General features: G+C 37.4%; 1 protein-coding gene across 2 annotated transcripts; it reads right to left on the bottom strand.

Annotated features, from left to right (window-relative positions):
• Window positions 1-247: 247 nt before the first annotated feature.
• Window positions 248-20,923, bottom strand: LOC140156812 (uncharacterized). 2 transcript variants are annotated; one of them, XM_072179796.1, is made up of 6 exons: window positions 20,883-20,923; window positions 17,823-17,990; window positions 5,287-5,355; window positions 2,617-2,754; window positions 2,319-2,444; window positions 268-1,584 (listed from the first exon to the last, which is right to left on the bottom strand). In XM_072179796.1, the coding sequence occupies exons 2-6, from the start codon at window positions 17,988-17,990 to the stop codon at window positions 1,375-1,377; spliced, it is 711 nt and encodes a 236-aa protein (XP_072035897.1). In that variant the 5' UTR covers window positions 20,883-20,923; the 3' UTR covers window positions 268-1,374. The 2 variants fall into 2 exon arrangements, with proteins under 2 accessions (XP_072035898.1, XP_072035897.1); XM_072179797.1 differs by lacking the exon at window positions 5,287-5,355 and having other exon boundaries at window positions 248-1,584.
• Window positions 20,924-21,451: the final 528 nt, after the last annotated feature.

The following is a 21,451-nucleotide window of genomic DNA, read 5'->3' as shown; positions in this document are numbered from 1 at the left end:
TCATTCCAAGTTTGAAAGAAAGATCATTCAACACAATGCGTGCGCACTAGTGGTTAAACTATCAATGGGCTTCATATTTTGTTCTATGAAATCCTTTTCGTTCTTTTTAAACAACCTGTTTCTTGAAAAACATTTAATTAGGTTTTGTTCAAATTTGAAAACCTGCACGGTTTTGAAAATGAAAGCTTGCATGTAAGATGATGCTCAGTATTTGTAAAGATCTTTTTTCGTTAATGTTGATATAAATGTTGCATAAAGAATTATTACATAAAGAATTCCAGCTGGCTTAAAATTTCTCACACACATTAATGTTTTCGGAATATTTCCAAGGAATTGTAATGCAAAGTTTAAATCTTTTAAAACTTTAACATTAATGTTGCGTGGTATCAAAAATCACACGTAAAGCTGTTAGCACTTGATCATTGTCCGTTTTGGCTCAAATGTTCTTTGTAAAGTATATTTGCACAACCTAAAGAATTAAAGTTGGAGAGCTTCCAATTGCAAAAATCAAAGTTTTCTCGGACAAACTGTTATTCATCTTCAGTGAAAGCATGAATGACATAACACCGAGGGGTTTTAATAGATAATGTGGACTAAATTTAATAAGATACACAAACTTTAGGAAGTGGTGAGCGAGTATAAAAATAGCGCCTGTTTATCAAACTTGGAATGAACTGCATTGATGCACGCTTTATGCAATCGTTCATTTCTTCGAACCAGTCAACCGAATCAAATAAAATTTTCGTATGTGATGCACAACAAAATAGGCTATGCGCTACATTTTAAATTTTTTGATTCTGATGTCTATTTCTCGACTTACGTTCAATTTTATTCACTCGGTAATTTTTTCTGGGACACCCTGTATGTTTTATATCGTTATGAATACGGCAGACTGTAATGCATTCGTAAAATAAATTTACCAAAAGCCGAATCCGGATTCGGCCGTCTGCCGTATTCATAACGATATGTTAAAGCATTGTCTAATTATCATTATACTTCTCATTAAATAATTCAGTTCTTGTGAATCATATAGCTTGATGATATATCAGTGTGTTTGTTGTGTATATTTGTGTGACTTGGCCGGCCTTGGGTATTTCATACTCGTAACACAGGGGAGGGAGGCAATCAGAAATGTTTACCACAACAATGCACGTACATGTTGTCATTCTATAGATTTTGCACATCATGCTGATCACCCGCACCTATAAGTGTAGTGTCAACCTATCATTGCACAAATACACATTAATACATTTTATTGTGTAAACTCCATTGCTATGGTAATTAATCCCTTTACATCACTACTTCTACGGCGAATAATTGAGCAACTTGAATGTATCAAAATTAAATTTAAGTCTCATATTAAATCGTGGCTTATTAAAAATAGACTTGACATGGCATATTGTAGCTATATGGTGGGGGCTGTTGGTTTTGTACATTGTCTTCATCTTCTTGGTAACTCTGGTTTAATTGATTACAGGAATACGGTGGAGGCTGGTGTAAATCCCTATCTTCACTGTATCGGCTATCTTCCATTCGTGTGTACGGGGGTCGTCGTTGGTCATGGAAATATCTACGATCAAAATTCTGGTTGATATAAATATAAAAGAGGAAAAAAGTCAATATTTCACTGGTCATTATTGCCCAAAATTAATCTGAAATTCACTAACAATTTGAAGTTAAACACATATACATTAATCCCACCACTTTTATTGAGAATTATTGAGAATTTTAATCAATGCCATGTGACATTCCGTCAAGGCCAGTAGCAGGTTTTTGCGGGGTGCGATTTTTCCATAATGTGAACCGTGTCCCCCTTAAAATCGCTTGCATGCCCCCCCAAATGTATTTTAGAAGTGTACTTCACTCCTGCTGAAGTGGTTACATTGTTACCTTATGGGACATTTTTTCATGTTTTTATACTGGGCATTTTTATGTGTGTGTGTGTGTGTGTGTTGGGGGGATAGAGGATACTTCTGATACCGCCTGAAGTTGCAGCATCATCATACCCGGATATGTGTGGAATATTCGATGTAACATGTCTTCATTATTTAATCTATTCCTATTCTATTTCCATTTCCCAGTAATATTTAACTTCTAACGAATGTTGGATGACGTAAAATCGATAATATATTTTCACCAGACATTCGACATAACATATAATTGATTTTCCGTCAACACACATTCGTTAGAAGATAAATAACAATTGAAATAGATTAAATAACGAAGACCTGTTCAACAATATTCTACATCAAATATTCGGAGTGGCTGAAGGTAATTTGATTTTATTCACCTTGAAACGTTTCAAAGGCGATACTTACCTCTTCGTTAAAGGCTTCATTGCCCGAGCAGGTATTTTGGTATGCGATCATGCTACAAAAGACACTTAGTAAAAACGCAACACTTCCTATCACAGTAGCAGCAATAGCCAAGTAATAATCTTTACACTGTAAAAAGAAAGTGTTCTGTTAATCAATGCTTCAAATCAGATAGACATCTGAATTTAGTTCCTTTTAGGTGAGCAGGAGATGCCTGAAATTTGGGGCAAAGTGGCAACTATCATACTACAAGCTATTTTGTATTTTTGAAATTATGCGTCCTAATTATTTGCCAACTTACCTCATAATAATTCAAATGATGACTGTAAACAAAACAGTCACGGTAAAGATCAGAGAGATGTAGATAAATGCCTTCTTCTTTCACTGTGAGAGAGGCGCCTATTATTGACACACTGCAAGAAACAGCAAAGCCCACCATCTGAAATTGATAAGGAAGTGAGATAATTAAAGAATAAAAACATTTCAAGGCATCGGCCTATAGGAATTAACAGTATTAATATGATTAAGAAACTAACAACTTGTAAAAGCTGGTAACAAGTGGTCGCATAGATAGTAATGAACCTAATTGCTGAAGCGAGCACGTGATCTGATAGCAGGGTATGCGCAGGAAGAGTATTCTATCATAGTGCACTTTATGTCCACGGCAAATTCACCGTGACCTTTCCAGCCATAAACCCGCTTAGTGAAGATTAAACCAAGATAAGCAGTACTAAACCATTATAGTAATCGATTGTCCAACGCAAATTTATTACCACGTGATAATATTAATCCAACGAGTGATCGAATTGTCCGCTCCGGTCGACTTATCCAATCGATAATGACGCTATTGACATGTACGGGCGGAGCTCCACTGATTGAGTTTTGGGGTATTTTTCACTGGTTTGCTGTCATTTACTGATCAAGTCGGTCCACCGTTATTATAAGGACTATACTAATGATTTAAAGATTGACATGTAGAAAATAAACCATACTTGATTGACAGAAAGTCCTAAATTTGTACCTATTACGGTTTCGTGACACCCCTCTTGCAAATCCGACCAAGCCAGGGCGGCCCGATGAAGCAAAATGTGCATTGGAATAAAGGGAGTTTGGATATAGATGGTATATTTCTTTCTCATACAAATGTATGGTCCCCCGTTATTAAAGCTTGTACCGGGTTGAAAATTCAGATATTTTAAAAAGAATAAGTAATTGAAACATAGAGAAAGTACTAAAATCATAGCTTTTATACTTTTTCATATATGACGGTAACTAGTTCATCTCCTATAGCTACAACACAGCCGTTCAAAAAGATCTGTGGTATAATGGAAGACAGAGATAAAAAAAACTAGTTTGCGTCTGACGTCACTGTCAATCAAATTCTCTATGATCCTTGATTGGTTAAATAGCGCGTACAAGGAAGATCTGGTGCCGATCGGAGAAAAGAAATAGCAGGAAATGGCGAAAAATTACGTACTTTTACAAAGGAAAAAAAAACCTTTTCTAGGCATTGTTGACATGGTGCCTTCGCGAGAGAAAGTTTCCTACTATTAAGACCTAATTTTTGAGATGGTTTGTATGTTTGAAGGTGCAAAATCAATAATAAGGCACCCGGTTTTACCGCCGCGTTCAGCAAATCAGATCATCACGACATTTGTAAACAAACCGTGCTCGAGTTTGATTGACAGATGACGTCAGACGCAAACTAGTCTTTTTATCTTTTTTTTCATTATAGCCTAGCCGACAAGGTTTGATATCGTTATCGAAACCACAAGGTCATGTGATATAACATATCTCCGGACTATAGGAGTTTGGTAACTGGTAAAGCAGCTCAGGAGCCTCCTAGTAAAAAGGTACTAGTACAACGCACAAACAGTACAAGTAAAATGGCTAAGGGATAGAGGAATCTAGCCCTCACTCTGGTAAAGAACCAACCTATCATCTGAAGCCTTTGCATCGGGGCTTGAGATTGGAATTCTAATTTCCTTTCTCACGAAGTAAAGGCTAAGAGTAAAATTGTACACAGACGATGGTGGACGACATTATTCAATGTGGCAACAGCCAAAAGCGTAAACAAAACAGACAATATGACGGCAACACTGCCTGGACGTTGGACGCAATTATTTTTCCCCGAGCCAAAGTGCATTTTTAGCTCTATTGACCCCCAAAAAAATCCCAGTGCAATGTATACATTTTCACATGCAAATAAATAATTTTAGATTCAAAGAAAAAAGAAGAAGAACATTTTTTATTCATCGCCGGGGTGGGAATCGATCTCGGGACCCTTCGCATTGCAGGCGAAATTCTTACCGCCACCTCACGTAATCGTATTTGTTTACATGGGGAAATTTTCACTATATATAATAACATATCGTGCGTTATTCATACAAAAAAAAACCAAAAAAAAACCAAAACAGTACTTACAATGAGGTTCACTGTCGAACCTCAACGGATTTCGACTGATAAAATAGTGCTTGATAACATACATACACTTTTGGAATTATTTGAGACATTTTCGTGTTTATGTGTTAAACCAAAGACGACGTCAAAATTCAGTCGATCTTGGCCGCCCCCCATGATTGTACAATTGTGTTTGGGAGTGGCCTTCTCCTCTTTCTCCATTTCTTTGCTATTTTCTTCCATTTCTTGCTTTGTTTTTCAAATCTATCTGGGCCAGCATGCATCTTTATTAGCCTGTACTGGCTATCCAGGCTTGTGCATTTATTGTATGAGCTTGGAACGGTCCATGGATTTCCCATGGATTAGCATGTGTCCCTCACGGACCAACCTGGTTAAACAAACAAACCAAGTTAATACACGTTTGAAATACACTATCAGATCCCTATTCCTCTGGATGCAGCTGTAATAAGAATCTGGTAGTGTAGAAGGGGTAGATTCTGTGTTCATTTCTCGATTTCTTTCCTTTTCCAATCTAGGCTAATTTTTTTTTCTTTTTTTTTTCAAGTCTGACCTTGTTCATCCTTTGTCTATTCCTACGCTCCACTGATGATGCAATACATAAACTTCCAGATAAAATGTACTGTAAAAAGTAAAAACAATAAGTTACGAAGCGCTTTAATACACCTGATGTTTTTTCACTTGACGCAAGTCTGACCAATTGCAGAATTGTTCCGTGGTACAAATATCTGTGATTTTGTTAAAATAAGAAATGTATCGGATTTTATTTTCGAAAAATATGATGAAAGTAGAGTAGATATACTGCTGCAAAATCATAGAAAGCATTGTTACGTCAAATAGTATCGTCAAATTAGGGATTTGAGTATTGGATATTGAATTGCCAAATCAGGGCCTTGAGAATGGAGGATGAAAGTAAATACATAGACTGTCACAATTAGATATAAAATACTCCTGATATACAATATGCTCATTACAAGGCTAGAAAATAACATGGAGTCAGAACGTAGAAGAACTTTGCATCGCCTTTATTGACAAGCGGAGATCCTAACTAGGCCCAAAACAAAAGGGGGCTCAATACGATTAGCAACTTTTATCGAGGCTATTGGATGGATGAAATCTTAAAATTATAGGATACACATACCATGGGAAAGTAAATGTGATATATATGAGACCTGTGTTCAATACACATGTCCAAGGTGAATATGAATTGATTTACTTGATGAATTCATACCGTAGTGAATTGCAAGACATCTGCCTCCAGGATGTGACTATGGTGCAATGAGATAAGTAAAACCCGAAACAAAAGTTGTTGCTTAGGATCAGGCTACATTTTTACTTGAGCAATGTGTCACCAAGTGTAAAGCTCATCTAGCCCCACAGTGGCACATTTACAGGCAATGACTGATGGACGCAAAGAGTTTGATATGTCAAAAGCAAAAAGTCAGAGTAGTTGTAATGTACAGTTCACAAATCATGGCAAATTTAGTGGACGTAAACATGAGTTGACAAAACAAAATAGGCCTACCCATCCTTTGGACCCATCCTTTGGAAAAGTCTGCACAAAAATGTCAAAAATAAAATCACTTTGCAACAAAATGTGGACTGCATTCTGCTTCTAGTCAGCATAGTTCTGGTCAGTTCAGTCTCGGTCGTGATAAATCCAAAATATTAAAACAAAAAACAATTGGTCAATTAGTGCTGCTTCTAAAATTATGCTTTAGAGGTGATGATTCGGACTCTTCCACTGACTATATTGAAGCATGCACACTTTCTCTAAGTGAGTATTCATAAATACTTTTTAGCTAAAGTTAATAACATATACATGCTGGGTAGTTTCTTTTTAGGACATGAAGAGGGATATAAAAAATTGACCATACAAATTAATTAATTAATTAATTAATTAATTAATTAATTAATTTATTTATTTATTTATTTATTTATTTATTTATTTATTTATTTATTTATTTATTTATTTATTTATTTATTTATTTATTTTTTTTTTAATTTATTTATTTATTTATTTATTACACTTTATCACTGGCACAGAATTACAAAAATATATATAATATTGCACATAAGTTACATCAAAAAAGTCCAGTGAATGGCTGGAGCGAACAGGTGCCAGACACCTCTATAGTTGAATCATTTTCTTACGATCCGTGACCATTCATAGCATACCTTTGTTTCTCTGTGGATTTGACTAGATGGACTTATTCTAAGAAAAAATAGCTCCTATGTCCCTCCCAAAAATGGCGGGAAAATCTATTTATAGCTCATTTTTCAAAATGGCCGCCGGTGACATTTTGAAAAACATGAATATCTATATACCATGTTCTGGATGGGCTGTAATGACAAATAATATGCCGTTTTCCACTATCTTTGGCATACCCAACCTTTTAAGATAAAATTCAAAGTGTTGAGAGGTCATCTTGACCCTAAATCCAAGATGGCCGCCAGTTTCATATTGAAAAACATGAAAATCGATATATCATGAAGTGGATAGGCTATAATAACAAACAATGTGTCGTTTTCAACTATATTTGGCATGCAAAACAGTTTAAGATCATATTCAAAAAGTTTGGGGTCACGTTGACCCCTAAATCCAAGATGGCCGCCAGCGCCATATTGACAAAAACATTAAAATCTATATACCATGAAGTGGATAGGCTATACTGACAAACAAAGTGTCGTTTTCCACTATTTTTGGCATGCCAAATCTTTTTTTGTCAAATTCAAAGTGTTTGGGGGTCATCTTGAACTCTAAATCCAAGATGGCCGCCAGAAGTGGATTTATTATAATAACCAACAATGTGTCGTTTTCAACTATTTACGGCATGCAAAACCATTTAAGATCATATTCAAAGAGTTTGGGGTCACCTTGACCCCTAAATCCAAGATGGCCGCCAGCACCATATTGACAAAAACATGAAGTGGATAGGCCATACTGACAACTATTCCACTATATTTGGCATGCCCAACCTTTTCATGTCGTATTCAAAGTGTTTGGGGTCATCTTGACCCCTAAATCCAAGATGACTGTCTAAGCCATGTCGAAAAACATGAACATCGATATTTAAGATGTGACACATGAGGCCAATACTTATTTTTACTCAATTACTTATACTATAGATTTTGAAAGTGTTAACTATGTTTTTTAGAAAAGTTGCACGTTAAGAGCATTTGATGGAGAACAGAACAGACACCGAAGAGCTACAGAGCAACCAAGAGACTGATAAACTAGAATGCATGCTGAAAGATCATTGCCCTGTAAAAGACAGTTTAGAAAAAGTAGAGAAATGGGAGAACATTAAGGACCAATTTTTACAATGGAAGGGCCTTGATAAATTTCAACATGTCAATACAACAGTGGAATGGGATAAAGGACCTAAGGGTTTTCATATGCATGCTAATTGTTGTACCACGATGTCTAACACACACACACAAGCACAAATCTGAGAAAAAATAAAAAAAAAAAGGCTGGGATGTCCGGTCAGCAATCATCTTTCTCAGGACCTCCTTCCAAGAAACTTCGTTCAAGTATAGGTGTTCTGCATGATAAGGCAATGTGCGTCCACAAAAGTCTGGTAAGCGGGACAAAAACACTTTTGTTACTTTTGACACAAGATGCATGGAGAAGATTCAAGGCACACACTATCTACATTGCAGGATACAAGAGAGCGGTTAGATACGTTTATAACATCAATCCCAGACAGGCAAACAGCCTTTGGCTTGGAAATCAGATACCACCGTCATTGTGCTGGCGTCAAAATATCAGCAATCAAGCGAGAGATAATCTCAGTGAAAATGCAGAGCATCTACAGCATTTTCACCTTCGGGAGGCTCAAGCTTTGTTCTTTCAACATATCCAACAAGTAATATTTATTTAAAAATTGTGAAATACGCACCCTTGAAGGACTGCTCCAAGATTACATTCGTATTACTTCAAACCACGGGCACTTTTCCCAAGTAAGGTCCAGCTACCTCAAGGAACTTCTGATCAAAGAATTTGGAAAAGACATAGGATTTCACGTACGTATTCAGAAGAAATTTAGTGAGCTTGTGTATGATACAAGCACTTCCGATACATACATCAAGGCCGCGCTGTTATCACTGGGAGTAACGGATGACCAGTTGGTCAAGAACAGGTCATCAAAACAACCACTATTCCTTGGCCCCCGTACATAGATGAGGTGGAGCAAGCTGAAAACTTGAGTGAGCTCATACTAAACTTCATTAACTGGTTGAAAAAACCTAACACAGGTCTAACTGATGGCAACCTAAAGGTCCGATCAATTACGTCAATCGTAGGGAGAGATCGTTATTTACGACAGGGGGAATGGGCATTTTGATCAAATTTTTTATTTGATCTTGAGGTAGAAACGCAAAATTGTTTGTTGAACCAGGAGGGGGATTGTTAAGTTTAAAAAGGGTGAATCTGACAATTTTGAGTGGATGCGAGGGGGAAAGCAAATTTTCAAATTTTCAAATTCCGCCCTTGTTTAAACTAATTACTTAAAATTTAAAACTTAACAATCCCCCTCCTGGTTCAACAAAACATTTCGACCCCCCCCCCCCCTCAAGATAAAACAAATCGGGTTCCCCCTCAAAATGCCAACCCCTGTCGTAAATAACGATTGCTCTCTAAGATTGACGAAATTGATCAGACCTTTGGGTTGTCATCAGCTGAACCTGTGTTAGGTTTTTTCAACCAGGTAATGAGCTTTAGTAGGAGCTCACTAAAGTTTTCATCTTGCTCCAACTCATGTATGTACGGGGCCCAAGGAATAGTGGTTCTTTGATGACCTGTTCTCTAAGTCGTGTTGCGACATTGTTGACCAACTGGTCATCCGTTACTCCTAGTGATAACAGCGCGGCCTCGATGTATATACCGGCAGCTCTTGTATCTTACACAAACTCACTAACATTCTTCTGAATACGTTCGTGAATTCCTATGACTTTTCCAAATTCTTTGATCAGAAGTTCCTTGAGGTAGCTGGACCTTACTTGGGAAAAGTGCCCGTAGTTTGAAATAATGCGAATGTAATCTTGGAGCAGTCCTTCAAGGGTGTGTATTTCACGATCTTTAAATATGACTTGTTGGATATGTTGAAAGAACAAAGCTTGAGCCTCCCGAAGGTTAACATGCTGTAGATGCTCTGCATTTTCACTGAGATTATCTTCGCTTGATTGCTGACATATTGACGCCAGCAATGACGGTGGTATCTGATTTCCAAGCCAAAGGCTGTTTGCCTGTCTGTGATTGACGTTATAAATCCTAATCTGCAATGTAGATAGTGTGTGCCTCAAATCTTCTCCACGCATCTTGTGTCAAAAGTAACAAAAGTGTTTTTGTCCCGGTTACCAGACTTTTGTGGACGCACAATGCCTTATCATGCAGAACACCTATACTTGAACGAAGTTTCTTGCGAGGAGGTCCTGAGAAGGATAATTGCTGACCGGACATCCCAGCCTTTTTTTTTTATTTCTCAGATTTGTGCTTGCGTTTTGTGGCTTGGCAGTGAGCGTGTGTGTTAGACATCGTGGTACACCAAGTAGCATGCTTATGAAAACCCTTAGGTCCTTTATCCCATTCCACTGTTGTATTGACATGTTGAAATTTATCAAGGCCCTTCCATTGTAAAAAATTGTGTTTTCCCATTTCTCTACTTTTTCAAACCTGTCTTTTACAGGGCAATGATCTTTCAGCATGCATTCTAGTTTATCAGTCTCTTAGTTGCTCTGTAGCTCTTCAGTGTCTGTTCTGTTCTCCATCACATGCTCTTAACGTGCCACTTTCCTGAAAGAACAAAGGTAACACTTTCAAAATCTATAGTATAAGTAATTGAGTAAAATAAGTATTGGCCTCATGTGTGTCACATCTTAAATATCGATGTTCATGTTTTTCGACTTGGCTTAGACAGTCATCTTGATTTAGGGGTCAAGATGCCCCAAACACTTTGAAAACTTCATGTTTTTGTCAATGTGGTGCTGGCGGCCATCTTAGATTTAGGGGTCAAGGTGACCCCAAACTCTTTGAATATGATCTTAAATGATTTTGCATTCCAAAAATAGTTGAAAACGACACATTGTTGGTTATTATAGTCAATCCACTTCATGATATATCGATGTTCATGTTTTTCAATATCGCGCTGGCGGCTATCTTGGATTTAGGGTTCAAGATGACCCCAAACACTTTGAATATGACAAAAGAAGATTTGGCATGCCAAAAATAGTGAAAACAACACATTGTTTGTCAGTATAGCCTATCCACTTCATGGTATATACATTTTCATGTTTTTGTCAATATGGCGCTGGCGGCCATCTTGGATTTAGGAGTCAAGGTGACCCCAAACTCTTTGAATATGATCTTAAACGGTTTTGCATGCCAAATATAGTTGAAAACGACACATTGTTTGTTATTATAGCCTACCCACTTCATGATATATCGATTTTCATGTTTTTCAATATGAAACTGGCGGCCATCTTGGATTTAGGGGTCAAGAGGACCTCTCAACACTTTGAATTTTATCTTAAAAGGTTGGGCATGCCAAAGATAGTGGAAAACGGCATATTATTTGTCATTATAGCCTATCCAGAACATGGTATATAGATATTCATGTTTTTCAAAATGTCACCGGCGGCCATTTTGAAAAATGAGCTATAAATAGATTTTCCCGCCATTTTGGGAGGGACATAGGAGCTATTTTTTCTTAGAATATGTCCATCTAGTCAAATCCACAGAGAAACAAAGGTATGCTATGAATGGTCACGGATCGTAAGAAAATGATTCAACTATCTAAGACCGTAGAGGTAGCATTGTAATTCCTTACGTGGCGGGAGTCTCTGAAAAGATTAGTCGTATTATGAGAAAACACAACGTCTCTACGGCCATGAAACCCCATACCACCATCAGAAATGTGCTCGTTCATCCAAAGGACAAACAAGGCAAAGAAAAAACAGCGATCTGTGTATATGAAATACCATGCAAAAACTGCCCCCAATCATATATTGGTGAGAGAAAAAGACAATTCGGTGTCCGCATGAATGAACACAAAAGGGAAGCGGAGAAAGCTAGCCAACTTGAGTACACACGATCCAAGAGGAAGGAATCGCTTACCGAAATTAACAAATCAGCCATCACAGATCACGTGTCAAGGGCTAACCATTTAATAGACTGGGACAGCTCATTAATCCTTGATAGGGAAGAAAACCGCAGGGCACGATGGGTCAAGGAATCAGTATGGATTCGCAAGAGAGGAGACAACACCATGAACAGAGACACCGGGACCTTCTTTCTGAGCCACATCTTTGATCCTCTGCTCAAGACCAACGTTGGAGACAGGAGTACTTCCGGTAAAACAATAACATCCGGCCGGGATTCCTGCCCAAGCAGATGGATCAATAACAACATCAATCGCTTTGAGAAAGCCAGAAGGTTTCTGGCGAAACTGTCAGCAGAAAAACGTAAGTTTTTCCTTTGGTCTTGGCAAAGAACTTTAATTAGCTAACCTCTAAGACCGCCCCACCAAATCCAAAAAAGAAGGGAAGGGAAATATAAATTAGAGGGGGAAAATGCAGGTTAAGTTACGTTTGCCTGCAATTTGGACAATTACAAAAAGAGGTTCAAGTGCAAACAGAAGTTGCATCAAAGGTGCAAGCAAATTTGGACTGATTGATGTCACTGACAAGATTGATGTCATATAATCCCAGATTGCACTTGAAAAATATATTGAGATCAACATATTCTCTTCTAAAACTTAATGGAAGAAGAGTTAGCTCGGTTAACCTTTCTTTGTACTCTGTCTCAGGATAATCTAAAATGAATTTAGTTGCCCTTCTCTGGACCCCCTCAACTTTCTGGATGTTGCGCTTTGAGGTACCACTCCAGAGGGGACTGCAATATTCCAAATCAATACTACGTACCAAAGCTCAGTACAAAGTCCTGGATACATTATGAGGGGCATTGAAGCCAATGGTGCGTTTAATCAAACCAAGTATTTTGTTACACTTTTTAACAACCCTGTTAATGTGATCATCCGAAGTGAAAGATGAGGAAATATCAAGACCAAGATCTTTGATGGAACTAACACGGTCTAGAACAGCACCATTCATTTTATAATCTTGATGAATTGCATTCCTACGCCTGGTGATTGATATGATCTGGCATTTAGAGGGGTGAAAATGGAGATCCCAAGTTTTGCTCCAATTAGATAATGCATTAATATCACATTAAAGCATGTGACAATCAGAGACATCAGAGATGTTTTTATAACATTTAGAGTCATCTGCATACAAAGCTAAAGAAAAATTCTGGGCAACACTGGGCATGTCATTAATGTATAAAAGAAAAAGCATAGGCCCCAATATTGAACCTAGGGGCACCCCTGAAACAACGGGAAGCCAGTCCGAATTAACACCATCAATAACAACCCTGTGCTTCCGCCCTGTTAAATAAGCGCGAAACCAAGGTCAGAATGAAAACCAAAAGATTGCAATTTGTGTAGCAATAAATTATGACAAACACTGTCAAAAGCTTTTGAGAAATCAAGATAAATCATGTCAACTTGCCCAGCGTTGTCCAGAGTAGTGCTGACTTCATGAAAAACAGATAATAGCTGTGTCACAGTGGAGCGACCCTTGATAAAACCGTGTTGCAGATGGTATAATTGGTCTTTAATTGCGGGAAACACTTGATCAAAAATAGCTCTCTCCATCAATTTTCCACATTATACGCAATAATGACACAGATCTATAATTTTCAGCACGTTGCCTGTCAGATTTAAAAAAAACAGGAACAACATTAGCTTTTAACCAGGTCTCAGGCATAATACCAGAACTCAAAGATAAGTTTAAAATGTGGCATAAAGGAAAAACAATTTCATGAGCGCATTCTTTCAAGACCCTGGGAGATATCCCATCAGGGCCAATAGCCTTGGAAACATTCAAATTGCACAAGATCTTGCAGACATCACATTCTTTGATCTGTATATTACCCAGTGAAGGATGTTGAAACCCATGTATTTTTGGCAACTGAGTGTTGGAAGTTGGTTGAGAAAAAAAGAATAACAATAGTTGTTAAAAAGAGAAGCTTTTTCTCTAGCTGTTGTAGCTGTGATGTTATCCCAGCTAATAACTTTTTGATCTAAAAAATGACCAGAATCTCTTGGTGTTATCAACAACACTTTCACCAAGAATATCAATATACTCGATATCAATATACTTGATAGCGAGCAAATTTTTCAAACGATTACGTAACTTCCGAAAATTGGCCCAGTGGCCAGAGATATTTGATTTTTTTTGGTTTCCTTTTTGTTTTGGAGATGCCTAACTTCTGCGTCAATCCACGCTGGGGCCGAAGAGTCTTTGATCTTAATTTTTGGTATGTAAGCGTCTAGAACCTTGGTGTGGTGAATATTTCAGAGAATAAATTCCATGATGAATTAACATCTATTGCACAATATACTCCACTAAAATCAGTGTTTTGCAGCTCACAACATATGTCATTAAAATTAGCTGCTTTAAAATTGTATACAAATCGAGGTCTTTGTTTGAGACGCTCAACTTGTACTCACAGTGTGATATGTTAAGAATCTTTCATATGATATGGTAACACCATTGAGCCTGTCAGGGACAGTTGTGAAAATAAGATCTAGAATATTATCACAATTTTTTCTAGATGGTATATCACTCATTTAGTTCAGGAAAAAAGAATCCACAGAATCACAAAAAGCTTGTTCAGAATCTGTAACATTGTGATATATTGTACTGTCAAGACAACCTTTTACATCAGGAAGATAAAAATCACCAATACACGAATCTGGTTAAAGTCATTGTGGAGTTTTTCAATTGTATTGCGATAAATAGCATATCCACTGCAAGGGATTTCACCATCATCAACTGTTTCATTGAGCCATGTTTCAGAGACAGACACACAGTCAAATTTATTTGTAGATAAGATGGATTGAAAATCTCTAAGTTTGTGAATGTTCCTTTTCCTTTGAATAGTTTTCATACTTCGCGCATTTAAATAAAGAAAGTTGAGTTTATTGGAATTGACATTGTTTGAAGTTGAATTGTTTGAAGTTGTATTGGGATGACTTGGACCTGAATACGCATTCACACCATCGTTGGAGAACTTACTGGAGTCCAGATCACCGTCGGAAGAACTGCAGGATGAGTTGAAAAAGGTGTCGCTGAACTGTGGGAGCGCACAAGATGAACAGTACCAAGGGTCGTCAGACGAAGCCAGAGTTTCATAGCTTTGAATATTCATACCAATGCACTTCGTGTGAAACCACAGATTGCACATGTTGCACAGTATGCCACGTTGATTGGACCGAACACACTTTGAACAGCTTCTACATGGATCTTTTGTGGGACCTGGATTGCTAGCAACGTCTCCACTAAGTACTAGAATCAGTGTCACTAGATGGGGCTTCAGTTTAACAGAAATCTTAAATGTATTGATCTTAGCAGCTGAGGGCGGAGCTATTGCTCTCATGTGATCAAAGTATATCATGCAAGTATTAATAGTCTTTGTTGGGGGAGGTATTGTAACTAAGTCTACATCAAATGGATGTGCCAAAGGCATTCATGTCATTACAAGTAAGGCCACGGTAGCCAGCTAGCCAATGTAAGATGCAGACGCTGTAAATACCAAACGCCGCGCCCAGTAGTGCCATATGTGCGAGTTTCTTTCAACTTCACTGTAAAAATTCTGTAAATTACTGAGTAGTGGTACACACAACAGAGGAATATCTGACTCAACGCTGATGATTACTCACTAGCTTCAACTAGACGATAAGTTGCAGAATGTTACTCCTATTTTTAAGCTTAACTAAACAGCCATTAAAAATGCAGAAACTGACCTGGATTTGTTCTATAGACTTCATGGTGAATGAATAAGCGTGTTTTATAACATCAATGAGCTTATTTTGTAACATCATTGGTATGAACTATCTAGCAGAAGATAAAACTTAGGAGCACAGATGATCCACGGTTGTTTGATGTATATAAATTTATATAGAATTGGCTTCATTATTAACTAAATGCAAACCATAGATGGCGCTATTTATCCTTAATCATATTTCTTTATTTGCAAGGGGTAGGTGATTAATACTGCCATTAAAACACCTGGAATAGGTGAAACAAGTAACAAGGAAATTCTATAAACATATTTTATCAAACAATAAAATGACTTATTTGTATTAAAAGCTTGAAAGAGTAATTTCCAGTAACTAAATAGCGCCACCAATTTTATCATTAATAGATACATTTTATATCCGAAAAAGCTTCAAAATGCTATAAAAGTAAATAATTTTGTAAAAGAGGGAAAATTAAAGTTGAGAATGACTCAAAAGCATCTGTATACATTAGCATGATATCACTTTTAGCGGTTTAAGCCTAAATTTTGGCTGTACATGATGTTTTGTTTGGAAAACTAATAAATGATCCTATCAAATAACCGTGGATCAGTAGCACTACTGGGCGAGATCAAAAAATCCAAGACCCCTTTTTAGGGGGATCAAACAAATATCGATGTCCGAGGTCCAACTTTTCCAATCACATTGACAGGTCGATATCACTAAACAATAATTGTAGCCTAGATGTGTATTTGTACAATCCCTCATTTCAAATATATAGTTTTGGTTTCTCTTTTGTTCAGAAACCAAAAATCAAGGGATTAAAAAGTAGAGCTGATCTGGTCTGTAATCATAACACTATTATGCTGGGAGGACACAGTATAGGGTATATAACCAGAAGTATACAATAGCCTATTGTGCTAACATAATTATTATCATGATTGATATCGGAAATCTATCCCGCGGACGACAGTTGATGCTCTCTGTCGACGGTAGGTGGCATATTACACTCACGATTTCTACATGTAGGCCTAGAAATCATATACATGCGCGTATATTGAAGGATGGGGTGGGGTGGGATTTGTTTGTTTGTATGAAACATAAACGATGCATGGAGATGATTTGATTATGAATTAGTTTATTATCCCCGGAAGCACAACCCATACCTCTTTAAGAGGGGGCTCCCTCCCTATATAACCACATCTTCCCTAAATTACCCCTCTCTCCCTCCTCCTCCCCTACATTCGATATCTTCATCTCGAGCTCTCCTCCCCTTCTCTTTCACTTCCAATGCTCTCTCTCATATGTTTCTCTCTCTCCCGGCCCATATCCCCTTGCCCTCCACCCCCCAACACACACACACACACACACATCACACATCTCTTCTCCCCTCTATCTTCTACTTTTTGCAGTAAAAATTGCTTCAGTAAAAGTCATTAGGTTATTAGGTTATTAGAGGTCATATAATGGCCTTCCATCGATTCTGGTACATGGGATTAAGGACATGAATCGATTTTGTTTATAGCACCTATACAATTACAATAGTTGCCCTTTTGTAATGTCGAATGCAAATATTTCGATGGTCTATATATTTTACAGTGAAATCAGCTTAGGCTGATTTCGTAGTCTCTTGTCAATGCTTTCAAACTAAATCAATGCTTTCAAATGTAGACTGCTTTGTTCGACTTCTCTGCTCGTGAATATTGCACTGCGAAATTTAAACATTTCTTTTGTATACTTAGATCACGTAACTCGAAAATCCTGTAATTTTATTTGTCACACCACTTATAAGAAACTGAAACCAAAACCGAAACTACCTGCCACAAATGTTTAGTTTTAAACAAAAGGTAGAAACAATGAGTTCGATATCTTGTGATTCAAGTGGTTAGGCAGGACAATAGGAAACCACGTGACCAAAACCAAAACCAAAACTAAAACTATATATTTGAAATGAGGCAATGAATAGCTCAGACAAAATTTCGGTATACATGTATGTCTTTATTTCCTGAACAATTTTAATTTTAACAGATGCAACTATGGACTGCTGATTCTAATTATGATATTTTGTCTTTGTTTAGGATATACAGGGGTAAAAAATAACTGGTACCTTAATTGTTTTGTGGTCTGTAGTAAAAGAGAGAATCCAAATTTTGACTTCGATGGTTTAAATTAAAACTTAATTACCTTTCTTTAAAATACTATCAAAATTAATATGGTGATCACTTACCGATAATCCTGCCCATAATCCAGTGGAGTAGTACGCAACTATTATCGCTATAGTGGACCTATAAGTCACATCCCCTTCTTGTACATTGTTATATATCCTCAGTATTGCTACTATGACAGAAGCAACGCCCAAAAGAATCAACTTGAGTCCTATGACAATGAGACACATCTGTAAAATGAATTAATCTGTTAATAGTATTGAATGTTTTGTTGGTACAATGAAACGAATATTATCAGTCTCTTAGTTACCACTAACACCAAGCCTCTTATGCGATGTGAGGTTCCGACAGTTATAGTCCGAAAAAAAAGTATTCGCTATTCTGAAAGTTAGGGTTGGAGTTAGGGTTTGGTGTTAGGTTACTAGCGTACTAGCGAAACTTCGGTCTAGCGAAGCTACTAGCGGATGTAGACCGTAGAAGATGTAATCATTATACTCGCTTAAAGGAGTATTTCATGATCCTAGCATCCTCTATTTATGTCATTTTTCATTAGATTTCCACGAAAAAACCTATTCCCAAAATTTCAGTTGATTCCGATTTTGCGTTCGCGAGTTATGCATGATTATGTGTATTACACTGCTCCATAGACAATGCGTTGTAATTTCGTTCTGGTGCACCAGAACGAAATTCAAATTTCACGATATCTTTGCTAAACGAATTAATCTGCAATATTTTGTACATAAACATTATGTAGCCAGAGGTTTCCAGTGATATAAAAATCTCAACTTTTTTTGAGAAAAGTGGGGGGGTGATGAGGCTGTGGATCACGAAATGCCCTTTTAAATTGTCCATTATTTTCAATCAAAAAGATTGATTTGGATTAGCTCTTGCTCTTTCTGTACACTGATTTTATTCAAAACAAGTGTTAGCATACTCTTAGTGTTTTACCAAATGACGATTTTTGATGTTTTTAGAGTGAAAGTTTTCGATCTTTTTAGATTGATCCATATCCCCAGCATGCAGCAGTTAAAAGATTGGAATATTTCAATCGGTCAATGTAAGGGCGTTATGCCCTCTATGCACTTACACTAGCACATGTCAAAAGGAGACCAGGCTAAGGCCAAAAATATATTCGAGTAATGCGCCCTACCCTCAAATTAGGCCCGATATTTTTAAAACTATAACCCCCCTCCAGAAAAACAACAACAACAAAACCCCATGCGGTGATCCTCTTCAAAAAGGAATACAACTAACCCGGCAAATTGCGATTGCAGAACACAGAGTTACAAAATAAAGCACTTTTCAGAGTTGGCAAAAACAGATTTGTCATTTTTAAATTTATTTGACTGAGATCAACATAATCAAGTAGGCCTATATTCAATATATATACATGTAGTAACCCCATTCTGCCCGCCCTACCCTACTCCAATACAACAATTGTTTTTGCCTAATAAAGAGCACAAAGTGTGATATCCTATAGTGAAATACGGAAGCTGAAGGGGGACACTGACTATGTTTGTACAACCAGCATAATTAGCCAATCATCGCAATGAATGGAGCAATTTTGTGATCACCTGCTTTGCTGCCGAATAAAATGAAATAAAATGAGCTCCTTGTACATGCAATTATTTGACTAACACCGTAACTGCCAAAGTATGAGCGTAAATGCCATATGTTTGGTTACGAAGCAATCACAACTTAAAGGGCAGGTCTATTGCAAAAACAAGTTTATCTCTATTCGAAGAGAATAATTATCACATTACAAGTTGACACTCGCTGCAATTTTTTATGCGTATTTCTCCTGATAAAAAAGAAATTTTGTGGGCAAAGTTCAGCCTCGCACGTGTTCTTCCCCGTTTGAAGCGTACGTGTTCTTCCCCCGTTTGGCAGATGACGTAAGTAAATGAAGCGGACACTATATCATGCTCTCATCATACAATCACAATCACTTTGACAAGTTAGCAACAATGAGTTGTACTATTATTTACCATAACAATGCTGCATAACAATATGCAGACTATTGTTCTCATTTGGGGAACAAAGCTTAACACAGTATTGTTACTATGCGTTTGCGTTATAATATTTCATCCAACTGAAACTATAATAACTATAGCATATTGCAATATCACACAGGGAAATCAGATACATGAGTTTGTGGACTTAACACGGTTTATATGCTAGTCTCAGATCACGCTGAAATTCTAAGCTCAAATATTTTTTTTTTTTTTTTTTTAATTTTTCTCATGATATTGATATAGATATGAATTGTAATATCACAATTTACTAATAATATATTTACTAATACTGTGAACAACAACAGTATACGTTCTGTGCATTGAGAATGTTTATAGTCCCTTCTCGCAGAGCAGGCACAGTCATTTCATGACGTCAATTTTTTTCTAGGCCAAATCTGTCTCGTTCGAAGGAACTCATCGCTTAAGTTGGTTTTTGCGGAATATCAATTTTAAACGTCTTATTTTCTCAAAAAAGAGTCATTTTCATTGTCCTCATAATATTACCTTGCCAATGATATGATGTTGTCCGATCAATATACCTGACATTTAAGCAACCACCTGTTACCTAGGTATAGTGATTACGCCAAGTTATATTCCGAAAGACCGTTATTCCAAAGAGTAGTTATTCCGAAGGTTCGTTATTCCGAAGGGTCATTACTCCGAAGGTCATTTCTCCGAATTTGGCTTTTTACTCCCGACTTGAAGCAATGACCCTTCGGAGTATCAAACCTGTGGATTATTGACCCTCCGGAATAACGAACCTGGTTGTAAATTCGGAGTAACAAACCTTCGGAATAACGACCCTTCAAAATAATGGTCCTCCGGAAGCAACACACTGTCGCATATACAATCGCTGTGACAGCCCTCTCGCTGCACTTTGTGCAACATTTGTATACAGGTTTCACTGCCAAATCCACGTTTTCTATACCGGGTATACCTAAACAGAAGACCATATTATACGTTGTACATGCAGTTTGTACGACCCACGGGATTTCGATTTTAATAACATGCAAGCACTAATCTTTTAGAGTAAGTCTACCTGGCTACCCATGCCACTCTTCATACAATATTAACCAAATATAGGCTATGTATTAAAGTCTATCATACCTTGAATCAATCTTCAATTGATAATATGACGTTCACCAAGTTAAATTTGTGAATATTCTCAGTAGATATTCCCATCTACCGAGGAGGCTAAGTTGGAAGAACGTAATCACCTCAAATCTGCGTTAGGTACTTGTGGGTACCAGAACTGGACATTTGAGAAAGCTCTCAAACCTCACGAGAAATCAAAATCCATCTCGTCTGATTCCTCTACCACAAGGAGCACTCGTCCAAGGAACATCACCATCCCATACATTGCTGGGGTTTCGGAGAAGCTTAAGCGAATATTCGGGAAACACAACATCCCCGTCTCCTTGAAACCGGGCAATACTTTGAGACAGAAACTAGTGCATCCCAAGGACAAACCCCCGCAATAAACAAAGTAATATTGTTTATGCCATCCAGTGCAAAGACTCTGACTGTGAGGACTCCTATATAGGGAGACTAAACAACCCTTGCACAAGCGTATGTATCAGCACCGTAGACCCAGTTCTACAGGTTTGAACGATTCGGCAGTTTATACGCACCTCAAATTTGCCAACCATTCTTTTGAGGACAAGGATGTGCTAGTG

This window comes from Amphiura filiformis, chromosome 7, assembly GCF_039555335.1.
Source record: "Amphiura filiformis chromosome 7, Afil_fr2py, whole genome shotgun sequence".
Classification (NCBI taxonomy): domain Eukaryota; kingdom Metazoa; phylum Echinodermata; class Ophiuroidea; order Amphilepidida; family Amphiuridae; genus Amphiura; species Amphiura filiformis.
The sequence above is the reverse complement of the archived record's forward strand: the minus strand, read 5'-3'. Positions and strand labels throughout refer to the sequence as shown.

Bases quoted from the DNA above. Each gene is read 5' to 3' on its own strand.
- LOC140156812 (XM_072179796.1), bottom strand. From the start codon at position 17,990: ATGTGTCTCATTGTCATAGGACTCAAGTTGATTCTTTTGGGCGTTGCT. The intron at 2,445-2,616 runs GTAAGTTGGCAA...TTCTTTTTACAG, and splicing joins ATCATTTGAATTATTATGAG to TGTAAAGATTATTACTTGGC. The intron at 1,585-2,318 runs GTAAGTATCGCC...TATATCAACCAG, and splicing joins ATGAAGCCTTTAACGAAGAG to AATTTTGATCGTAGATATTT.